Below are 12,551 nucleotides of genomic sequence, written 5' to 3'. Positions count from 1 at the left end.
CTCTCCCTGCGTTTTCCTGAAGAGTATCCTAAGCGACACTGTGTCTGTCTGACACTGTCTAAATCGTCTGCAATAGACGGACTAAGGCCAATGAGTTCTTCTGTCTGTGATAATAATTTAAGTTATTTATTTTCATTATGTAACAAGAAGATTAAGGTTGTTTTAATATCGAGAATGAATTTTTAACTATTTTTAAAATTTGTGATCGATACGTAGGTATTAATACACAAAACCCATTAATAAGTACTTTATAGGGCTAAATGAAATGAGCATGATTATTTATAGTTAATAATTTTAAAAAAATACTAATGTTCGCACGTAAGTAGTTATACTTCATTGGCTGGCTAACTTCACGTTGTTAACTTCTTTTTCGTTGACTAGCTAACTTCAGGGTGTCGGTTTATTTGTGAAGGTGCGCGCGCATCGTAAAAAATTAGTCTCATCATTTTTCCCTATCGCGCCAAAAAAAGTATAACTTCAAAAACGGATATTTTACAGTATCATAGCAAATATAAGGAATCTTAAATTTATTATGTTAAATAATTATTATGGAAGACAAATTGATTTCTTTACGAAAGTATCAATTTGAAATATCTTGGAATAAAATTAAGTTTCAAACAACAGTTCTACTGAAAAGTGTACGTGTAAAAATTACTTGTTAGGCAAATTTTCACTTTTAATGAAATACAATTTACAATTGCACAACGCTCATTTTTTTTTGATTCCGTATCTACGAGTTATCACGGTATCGCTTTTTAGTAAAATTTTAAATTCAAATTGACAGAATTTTCCCGACAATTCCATGAATGTGAGGTATTTTTAAGAAGGCTAATACTTACTAATTACCACATGTCATTTAAATTAACAAAAATATAACTAAGTGGCTACATCACAACACACATAAAATACAAGATATTAAATAGATTGTTTATTTTTATTTAACTTTATTTTACTTTCAACGTTCACTGAAATATTTCACTGTTACAATTTTTGTCTTTTTTATTTAATCATTTCAATTTCCTTTAATACGAATAATTAAATAAATAAAACATTAATAATACGCATTAAAGTTTATAAGCATTTTTATTTAAAAAGCGATTAATTTTATATACTTTTTATTCATTGGTTATTGAATTTTGCTTTTTAAAATTCAAGCAAAACGCCATTTAAGTAAACAATAATAAAGTCTTTACTAAGTATGTAAGTTATGCCATTTCATGCTTACATTTTCGTGTAACAACTTTACGAATTATATTCTTGGACCATTTTTATCATAAATTTAACTCAAAACTGTTACATTATTTAACTTAATTATTAAGATTAATAATTAATTTTCTCAATCATATAAATGGCAAAGTTAATTTGCATAACCGTTGCATTATAACTTTAAATAACATTTGTACTTAAGTAATTAATCTATAGGTTTTCTAAAATTCTAGCTGACTTTATGCTTTTTATTTATTACTTTCACTTTTAAGTTACAAACAAATAAATATGTTGTGGAATGGGATACAGACTAGAATAATTAATAATTAAGATCAGCAGTTGGTATTATTGACTTATTAAAAGGTACTTAAGATTTATTGGCTTACGCCAATTATAAATTAAGTAAAGAAAGAAAAAGTAATGCAATATATATATATATTACTTAATGTTTAACATAAATTATATTTTGCTTTAAAAGCGATGTCTTTTTTCAATCATTTGATTCGTTTTAGTATTATCTGTAATTTAAACATTAAAGTCCGGTTTCTATATTCAGAAAAGGTTTAATTTTACTTGCGATTTATTGTTCGAACATATATGATCTAAATTTAAAGGATGGTAAGGCAAGCGAATCGTTTTCTGAATATAGCAACAGTTCATATGTCGACTCAATGTTGATCACAGCAATGCAGCAGTTAATTATTATAGTAAGGCAGGAAAAACTACACGATTATCAAACGTGTGTTGTTTTTTATAAATCTTTTATTTACATAAACTACATACATGTAGTTTCTAGTTTTTTTTAGTTTTAATGAAAATCTAAATATTTTATACTCATCTAATTTTCTACATAGGTAAGTACAAATAAGCTCTAAAAATTGTTGACAGGTTATTTCATAGTAGGCATCGACTGGCGTTGAAAATGTTGATAGTGTGAAAATTCGAGCGATACGGGATTTATTTATACAGAGGATGTTGTGGCGGCAATAGTAAAAAAGTAAAAGACAAAAAGACATTTAAAATAATACAAGAAGCTAATAATTCTTATATCTTGACTCTATTACGTGCTTCCGAATTATGATTTTTTTCAACGAAAAACTAACTTCAATACTTTACAATATCGAAAGATGATAAAGGAATTTTAATCCCCACTGCACTTCTCCTTACAATAATAGTCGCTACTAATTTCGCCCGTTTTCATGACAAGAAATTTTTATATAAGCAAATACACATATAAACAAAATTATAACTTCATATGAATTAAAGAAACGAAATAGTTTCTGACAAACCTACATTCATTTGAAATATTATTATAGAAAAATTAGCACTAGTAACTTTCACACTACAAAATATATTAATATAACGCCTTTTTTCAATAAAATTCCAAACGTTGGATTCATTTACTTGTTTGTTGTCCTATTTTTAAAGATACACACAAAACAAGTAATAGTATTGCAAATTACATAAAATATACTTAAAAATATTTCACTACTTGGCAGAGGCATCTATATCAATGTTTTTTTTTTTTACTAATGATATGATAAACGAAAATTAAACATTTAACAAGTGTTACATTTCATGTATACTGTATTCTTGGTTAAATTAATAAAAATAAAATCTTAAATATAAAAGTGATAAAAATGTGGAAAGTCGATACATTGGACCCACTTAAGAATTACTTTCAAGTTATGAAAATATTGGTTCAAATTACACACTTTCAAACATTGTATCAGATGTTTGAACCAATATTTTGAACCAACGATGTATTTATTATCTTACTACATTTTTATTTTATTTCAATATAATTATTTATGTGACAGAGCGAGCGAATTGTAAGAAATGAATGTACATGAAAAATACTTATTACCAATGTTGGCACAAATATATTGTAACTTAATACTACTATAAGTATTAAAAAAAAATTATATATTCCACCTAATTTTTCTTACACAAGAGTTATTTTTTGAAATTTTACAATCTACTCTAAATTTACACTCTGCCACAGGTTATATAATTAAAAACATTTCATAAATGTAATATGTATTATAAGGATTTTACATAGATAAAACACTGAATACTGATAATTTAAAAAACACGTTGTTCCTTGACTAGAATTGTTTTTCATTTTAAATAGTTTTCACTTTAATTATTTATTTAAATAATTATTTTTATATAGTATGCTAATATTAAAGATATACTATAAAGCTAACCAGTACAGTTCGTTAGTAACATATTCTACATCTATAGTTTGCAGTCATTCATTAAAAATGTAAAAAACAAATTGACAATAACTAATAGCAAAATAATATTCTTTGGTATATTAATACATAACGTTACATTTAAAAACTAATAACGATTTTTTTGTGTTTAAAAATCAATAATAATATATTTATACTGATACTGTATAGAAAGATACGTTAGAAGAATTTCACAAACGATAAAATAACGTAACAAAAAACTAATATAAATAAGCAACAGACAAAAAAAAATCACAACACAACTTTGGATTAGTCAATTGTTTTAAATATAAAATTTCAAACACGAATATAATAACTACATCAAATGTAGATTAATATATAATAAGACTGACGTGAATTTTGATATTAATAATAAAAAAAAAAAGAATTCATTACAAGGATGAATTTGAGATAATATAGTTAGTTATAAGTTACTGTATAGTGCAAATGGCGGACGTACCGGGTGCGTGGTCGAGAAGCGCTCTTCGACGTTTTATTCCTTCTAAATAAACATCTCGGTTAAATAAACCGGCCGCTAGGGGTACACTGTAACAAAGGAAATAATAATACATACGATTAGCATACACACACGGTCGTCTGTTTCTAAGAAAGGCATCACAACCGTCCTATATAGAACACATGTTTAAATAAATTTATATTAAACACGAAAATCCCATGGAGCAAAAAAAAAAGCAGGCTCACCGCAAACTGCGTCAACGGGCTAGTTTAAGTCGGAAGAGTTCCTATTGGTCGTCGTTATTTACGCATAATTTCATTGAGGTAGGTCACAACAGGATGTATTCTGCTCGAAATCTGGAGCAACCCATCCGAGGAAGTACCTCAACCTTACAGAAGATCACAGATAAATAACACTACTCTTAAGTAGGTTGTGTCCCTGTAGTGAGTAAGGCAGCCAGAGCTCCTGGGGACGGTCGGAGTTTAGGGTCAGCAACGCGCTTGCGATGCTTCTGGTGTTGCAGGCGTCTATAGGCTACGGTAACCGCTCACCATCAGGTACGCTACAAGATTGTTTGCCGATTTGGTCATATAAGAAAAAGTAAATATAACACACATAGGCATGACACCGAGTCTTCTCCTACATGAAGAAATAGGCCTATTTCCAGCAGTTGGATTTTACAGGCTGAATCGATTCGATTCGTGTATTTATTTATTTATTTATCATTAACACCAACATGACATACACTAACAAGAACAGAAAAAGAATAAATTTTACAATATTAAGTATAAGTGTTGCCTTAACTATAGGTGTTGGTGTTGCACACAATTCGCAAGAAGAAAACAGACGTATAATATACAAATAAAGTTTTAAATATATATATATCTTAATATATAAAATTCTCGTGTCATGGTGTTAAACACTGAACTCCTCCGAAACGGCTCGACCGATTTTAATAAAATTTTGTGGGCATATCGGGTAGGTCTGAGAATCGGCCAACATCTATTTTTCATACCCCTTAGTTATAAGTGGGGGGGGGATTAAGCGGGGTTAATAACATATATGGCAAAGAAACGTTTGCGGGGTTAACTAGTATATATATATATATATTCATAGTACGCACACGTCAGTGCCAGGTCGAAGGGCGCAGGAGAAGAGCGCCCACACGGGCTTGTGGTCGCTCGTGAGCACGGACGGCACCGAGTTGTACGCCACGCACCGCAGGCCCGGCGGCGCGGCCGCGCTGCTTATGCGCCGGAGACCTGGAAATATCGATACCATTTTCATTAACGTGTAAACGCATTCATCCTGTAAACAACCACCCACGGTCCACCTATGCAAGCTTACGGTCCACCTGGTAATCGCGTGGTCAACCCTACCCCCGATACTCCCCAGGAGCTCTGGCCACCTTACTCACCACAGGAACACAATACTTGAGAGTAGTGTCATTTAGTTGAGATATTCTGTAAGGTTGAGGTACTTCCCCAAACGGGCTGCTCCAGATTTTGAGAAGGATATATCCTGCTGTACCTTAAGAGACTAAGGTTTTAATATAATTTTCGTGATTTTTAGTTGTAGGAGATTCATTGGCCAAAGTATATGTACTGAAACTTCTGGGTTCATATTCATAATTTCAGATTTAGAAGAAATGATATCCCCATTTTGATTTTAGGCACGTCAGCTATCTCTGTTATGTAGAAAAATACACTTCGATTTTTTTTGATCTTGTTCTAATATCAGGCAAAGCAACTGCGGTCTCCGAGTGACCAAGTTTCTTTCACTATGTAGCCGTCTTAAGAAAGAATTCGTAAAAGTATCTTGTAAGCGAAATCATCCATCAAGTAAGCCAGCTTAGTATTTGTCTGGACCATAATTTTGCTATTGCCGTTAGTCTAATAGATTAAAAAGTAGCTAATTCCCAAAAACTAAGTAATATACGACGATAAACGCGTCATCATCGTGCGATCGAACGCTCTATCTAAGTTCTGGATATATTTATCAGACCAATGGAGCCTAACATTAGTTTGTGTACAGAATCAAACATTTTTATTTTTTTATTATTAAGATGTAATAGTTACCAGAAAAAGCAGATGATGAATTTGTTCCCATTGATCTAGCTTTATACAATATTCGATCAGTATAGGCCGGAGCTCTTTGTTTACTGGACGTGTCGAACTGTTGGCTGCCAGGGTCATACTAAAATAAACATTATTTATTAAATTTTAATGTATATATAATAAAAAAAATAAATCCCCGAAATGTATGCACGCATGTAACTTCCAATCATTACATCATCATTACAGCCTATACAGTCCACTGCTGGACATAGGCCTCCACAAGTTTTGCCAAAAATAACGTGAACTCATGTGTTTTGCCCATAGTCACCACGCTGGGTACGCAGTACTGGCTTTGTCGCTTCCAAACTATTGCACTAAATAAGATACTTTTTGTATTCATTATTACCAGGAAAAAGTTCATATAAAAATCAAATACATATCGATATACATACAAAAAAAAATAACACACAGATAGTAAGGTATAAAATTTAACATTTTAATAACCAATATAATTTAACTGTACAAGATTTGAACTATCCCATCTGCATTTGAGTTGTTATTTGACAAATAAAATGAAGCGAAAAAAATAATCGCAAAACTTTTTTTTTAATAAAGGGTTAACTCATCTCTTTTACTACAATAATAATATAAATTACCTTATAAGTAGGTGGAAAAGTAATAGGTGCTTCTCGAAAATCTCTAAAGGCGGCCCCATCTTCCAAAACAACAGTCAGCTGATCCGCGTGTAGAAGGCCATGCGGCAAGTGGGGAGGGAGGGGAAACTGACAACAAGATATTTTTTGTATAACAAACATATAACAAATATATTGGTGTAGTGGTGCGTGTGCCATGTACGCGCCTAAACACTGGCGGTTTGCGGGTTTGATTCCCTTTCGGGATGGATATTTTGTATTTGTACAAATATTTATTTCCGGTTTGGATGTCCGTCCTTCTAGGTCTCCCCGCTGTGCCTCGGAGGGAACGTTAAGCTCACGGTCCCGGTTATATACCTGATAGCGATCGTTATTTATAGTAGGGAAAATATCCGCCAAGCAGAGAAGCATGGTGGATTAAGCTCCGATTCTTCTCCTACGTGGAGAAAAAGGCATATACCCAATTACCCAGCAATGGGATGTTACAGGCTAAATCTGTGATCGTGATCGGAACAAGTGAAATATGATACTACAAATTAAACAATATTATATAAGCACGCTATGTTTCTAAATGTAACTAAACTTTATTTACAGTTTTTTAGTAAATTTTCACCGTAACAAATGATGAGAAACTTTTAAGAACGGGCTTATAATCGCATCAAGGCCACAAGCACCCACCCACGCATACAAACACGCAAGTACGCAAGCACATACACGCATACACTTTTTCATATATCATTTTTTATTTAATAAATCATAGAAAATTAAAAAAAGCTATTACAATACCCATTTTCTTTTTACAGTTGCAACAAAATATAATTATCACACAGTTTCAAGATCGTTCAAAAGTAGTTGACAATCTATAATGGATATATAAATGTTCTTTTCCGTTTACAACAGGGTAAAAAGTATAGTCTACAATATCTCATTGAAGTACTAATCGCTTTTTTTATCTATCAGATATTTAACAGGATAAGTTACATAATTATCTTTTTATTATTGGGAGAATACTTGCATCAGTTCATATATAGTCAAACTCATTTTACATACTTGTGTTTGTTCAATCCATCTTAAAACAGCAGCCCTCGGCTCACCCAGTCTAAAATTTAAGTCGCCACACCAAAACACATAGTCGAAATTATTTGTTACATCTGTAATAGAAATTGAAAATCAATAATGGTATACAAACAATAGTATTTCACACTTAAATTTAGCAGTAATTGTCGTTTACGAAATTTATGGTAATTAGGAAAATTATACCAAGGTCTTTTTCAAACAGAAATCTAATTATAACTTCCATTCTTAATTCATTGTAAACGGAAATCTACTGTACGACTTATTGAGAAATTTAAAATTTTCGAAATAAAGGTTTTAACTTTCAAATTTTCATTATAACGATACATTCTGCCATTAATATTTGGAGGTTTCCATTATTTTGTGACGTCCCAGACGCTATGATCAGATGAAACAAATGTTTCAGGATTATATCGAATTTCAAAATAATATATGCAATTAATCCTATTTAAATGAAGTGCCCTAATTAAGTTTGTTAGAACTACTGAATATACTATTCAAACATACCTTTACTCCTATGCCTACAAGGCAAATTTTTAGGCAAATCAATCGATCTTATAATTCTCTTAATATCTGATAGTCTTTCCTTAACCTTCTCCTGGTGAGCTGTAAGATGGGCGGTTACAAAGAGAAATGTTGATCCAAACAGAGCAAAAGATATAGCTACAGCACCCTTAGTTCGAAATGCAGTTCCAGGACGGACAGATAAACTAGCGTCTTCGGGTAGTGAACAGAACCATATAAGATCTCTTCGTATAAATACAGTCAAGTGTATTGTACCTAAAAGAAAAGAAAAAAAGTGTGTGCTTTAGACTAAACGACTGAAGTAAAGCTTCTTTAGCTCCTACAGTAATATACGAAACGTAACTCTCTCTCTTTCTATCTGCACTAACTTACATCTCCCTCTCAAATTCCGTTCGCCTCGTCCGATCACACTTTTCGTAACTCTCTCGTCACGAATTCACCAGATTACTTCCCAAGTTATGCAAATAAGTTTTACTTCAATAAAGTTGATAAAGGATTTCGTTATAGACAACTAAGGTATTATTTAAGGTTGGACACAGTCATGTACCTAAGATTGGCAGAGTATGTAGTAGATAACAAAAATAAGGTCAATACATTGTATTTTACTGTACATAAAACATAAAAATGTGTTTTTGTACTAATCTGGTTTTTGGCGACAAAGAGTCGGGATAAATGTCACCCACGTCTATTTAAAGAAGGAGAATAGGAGAATTTCCGAGACTTGCACATCTATTTACTAGCAGTGACACAGCAGGTCGTAACTTTTTATTTGTTTATCTTTATCAGCAAGACTAACAGTTTTGGCATATAATAAAATTTTATTTTAAACTAGCTAACCCCACAAACGTTATTTTGCCATATATGTTATTAACCCCTTAAACCCCCTCCCTTATAACTTAGGGGTATGAAAAATAGATGTTGGCCGATTCTCAGACCTACCCGATATCCACACAAAATATCATAAAAATCGGTCCAGCCCTTTCAGAGGAGTATTTTAACTAACATGTGACACGAGAATTTTAAATAGAGTAACATTCATATATCAATTATGTGTTCATGTTTTACAGCATTTTAAAATGGAATTTATGTAATTTTTAAATATATATTTTTTAATATTGATATAACAAAATCATCTGTCTGCAAATGTTAACTACATCATGGAAGTGCAAGGCATACATTATACTCAATTAATCATTTTTGATTCAAGACACAGTTGTGGTTTCCAGTTATAGGAAAACACGTTGTAATAATTAAACAGAATACATAGAGGATACGATCTTATGCTTAGAGAATTATTTTACAAAACATTAGCTTTTATTACATCATAATCCTTATTTAATTATTCCGTGTTCTGCTATCTGCATACATATCCCTAGAAAATGACGTCATTATAGACCTTGCATAATCTTATAAACTAAATAATCAGATTAGTACAGTTAGAGCCTGTTTCACCAGTTGTGAATAAAGTTATTTGACGGATAATCCTAACCTTAATTTTTAAACTAAAGTAATTTATGAGTATTCATGTATGCGTAAAGTTCCAAATTAATGCACCAATCGAATAAATTTTTTTGTGTTTGTTTTTATCAGGACATGATTTGTATACAGGAAAATTAAAAATAATATATTCACAAAAAAAATGGAGGTATGAAGTTCGCCGGGCAACTTAATAACCTAGTATAAATATTTCAATAAGAGGATTATCGTGGTTTCACCTGCATTAAATTTGTTTATGTAATTTATTGTTAGTTATTGTTAATGCAATAAGGTTTTATTTTCAATTATGACACAAAAGTACTGCAATAACTGTAATCAAACATGTACTTCTTTGTAGCTTTATTATTTTATGAATTAGAAATTATCTAAAAGTCAAGAGACGAAAATAGTTTGTGATATTTATGACTTTACTGATTTTTATTTTGTAAAATATAATACTTATTTTGAAAAAAATGATGTTCATTAAAATATGCATATATTTTTATCTTGAATAATGACAGTTGCATATTTGATCCTATTATTAATAATATAGAAATATATTAAATAAATACTTTGAAAGCAATAAGAAACATTTGGACTAAAACATAGCTGAACATATACACTTACCTAAATAATAAGAGTGTAGTAATAAATGAGATGGTCCCAATACTTCTTGTATAGTAATTTCCCATTCCGTGCGCTCAGAATAGGATTCTTGAGTGCCAATGGCGAAAACATCTGGTACATGTTTTACTTGATTTGGAAATATGAAATCTGCTAACTCCCTAAAAATATACTTAATATTAATTGATTTTCTGTGAAAAAATTATAAATATATTATAGAAGTGTTTTAATCTTAACTGTTCAGTGTTAATTTAACATAAACAAATAAACTGTTGAGATGATATGACAATAACTAAAACCTTGTATTACCCATATAATATAATAGAAAATTTTGTATGTACCTTTTTGAAAAGGGTATAATAAAAATGAATATTTTTTGACACTTTTAGAAGACAGTGAATTAAGCCAAATCTTCATCTAATTCTATTAATAAAACAAAATACAAATTTTAAGTTGTTTTACAGCATAAGCTTTTTTTATAAATGGTTTATTTTGGAGAGAAATATACCTTGGTGGTGCCTGTCCATTCATATTCCAGGTTCCAACAAATATTGTTACTTCTCTATCTGGAAATACATGTTCTAACTCAACTGCTCCGAGCAAGGAGTGTGACGCCAGTCTACCATACAAGTAGTTTCTAAAAGATGATAAGAAAACAGTTTTATATCCATAAACGCTGTTGTCAGGCTAAATTCAACATTTTTCTAAAGGCAATCACATATAGAAAAGCAATATTGAGAAAGTTAAGCAACAACTAAAAGCAACACAACACTATTAACAAACATGCACATTGCCTGTACCTTTGCCTTGCCTCCTGTGTGGGTATGAGGCGTAACACCTGTGCAGCAAGCAGGGAATTACGAGCCAAGCTGTCAGTGCTCCCGGCGCGAGAAGCTGATCTTGTTATTGTCGACTTACTCCTTATGAGGCATGACACAAACGTGGACATTAACAAATGAAAAGGCATTTATAGTAGATGAAATTAAAGCGTTACTCACCTTTTTTTACGATCTAAAGAACTGCTCCTATCACTTTCTGGCGACGATGAATGATACAAAGGTTTCGACTCATTGGAAATTAAGTGATCAGCTGATAACCTCTTAACAAATAACTTACTCTTTGGTTTAATACCTTCAAATGAACCTGAATGCTCAAAATATTTTTTCGTATCTTCATTTTTCGGGAAATTAACGGTCACTTTGGGTATTTCGTCACTTTTCGTTTGAGATGCTGTATGGTCACTTAAACTATTAATAGAATTATTCGTAGGGCTGTTTGTTCTAGAATTTGAATCATCTTTTGACCCATGGCCTTCTACTAAACTTTTAGGTCGAGATCTTCTGAAGAATGTCTTACAACATTTAGAGTTACTATCATCGTCGTAGGTGTTCTGATGAGAGGTTTGATTAGTGTTATCACTAACATGGCCCGCATTGTAGTTTGAACGATTGTGAAGATAATTAACATTAGGTTCAGAGTTATACGCACTTTGTGCTATAAAAGGATCTGCAGGGGATATAGGACGTGAGGTAGACTGGCTACATTCTTCATTGGAATCTGTGTCTACATAGCAACCAACTTTTGGCGATTTTTTCACAAATAGACGTTTTCGCAACGACAATTTTTGTTTTGTTCTAGTAGGTGATGTTGTCATGTTTGGTTTAAAACCAATCAAACAATTAATTTAAGTTACTAATTACATTTTTACTAAATATAGAGCAACATAACCTATAATAACATTTCTGTGTCAATATGTCATTTTCAGAACTAAGTGTCAGTTTATCTTACTATTGATAAGCCTTCTCAAGTAGGTACGTCCACAAAACTACTTGTACAAACACTAAAATTACGTCGTTCATAGCATTGTTAAATAAAATTAAAAAATAACATTACTTCTATTTTATTATGCAAAAGCATCGTAAAATACTGTTTGTATTACGTTTGTTGTCATAGCAATTGGCAATATTGGCAGATTAATAAAAGGATCTTGGACGGTTCGTACCAAATGATACGTAGATTTTTTTTCGCGAGAAATACGAGAAATAAAAATAAATATATTAATTAATTCTTATAAGTATCTAAGATATTATATAACCTAACTCTTACCACTCTCGACTCAAATTAAAAGCGAACTTTTGAAGTCTCAATGAATATACAATAATTTTTTAATTCGTGCAATTTGTAATACTTGAATTTTATTAATTTAATGTAACATATTTGGTTGTTGGTGACGAAGAAATTT

At 31.3% G+C, this 12,551-nt stretch overlaps 1 protein-coding gene across 1 annotated transcript; it reads right to left on the bottom strand.

The window, feature by feature from the left end:
• Positions 1 to 3,874: 3,874 nt before the first annotated feature.
• Positions 3,875 to 12,086, bottom strand: LOC123657298 (inositol polyphosphate 5-phosphatase E). The gene is made up of 10 exons (XM_045592872.1): positions 11,308 to 12,086; positions 11,110 to 11,229; positions 10,818 to 10,946; positions 10,313 to 10,470; positions 8,192 to 8,464; positions 7,661 to 7,761; positions 6,614 to 6,739; positions 5,979 to 6,096; positions 5,024 to 5,162; positions 3,875 to 3,989 (listed from the first exon to the last, which is right to left on the bottom strand). Exons 1-10 carry the CDS (start codon positions 11,961 to 11,963, stop codon positions 3,875 to 3,877), a joined length of 1,935 nt encoding a protein of 644 aa, XP_045448828.1. The 5' UTR covers positions 11,964 to 12,086.
• Positions 12,087 to 12,551: the final 465 nt, after the last annotated feature.

The sequence above is a fragment of the Melitaea cinxia genome, chromosome 10 (assembly GCF_905220565.1).
Source record: "Melitaea cinxia chromosome 10, ilMelCinx1.1, whole genome shotgun sequence".
In the NCBI taxonomy this organism is placed as follows: Eukaryota; Metazoa; Arthropoda; class Insecta; order Lepidoptera; family Nymphalidae; genus Melitaea; species Melitaea cinxia.
The sequence above is the reverse complement of the archived record's forward strand: the minus strand, read 5'-3'. Positions and strand labels throughout refer to the sequence as shown.

What these genes read in the sequence shown, in the direction of transcription:
- LOC123657298 (XM_045592872.1), bottom strand. Translation starts at nt 11,963, where the DNA reads ATGACAACATCACCTACTAGAACAAAACAAAAATTGTCGTTGCGAAAA. An exon ending in TCTTTAGATCGTAAAAAAAG is followed by an intron (nt 11,230 to 11,307) that starts GTGAGTAACGCT and finishes ATGCCTCATAAG; the next exon opens with GAGTAAGTCGACAATAACAA. An exon ending in CTTCGACCTGGCACTGACGT is followed by an intron (nt 3,990 to 5,023) that starts GTGCGTACTATG and finishes CCTTTGTTACAG; the next exon opens with TGTACCCCTAGCGGCCGGTT.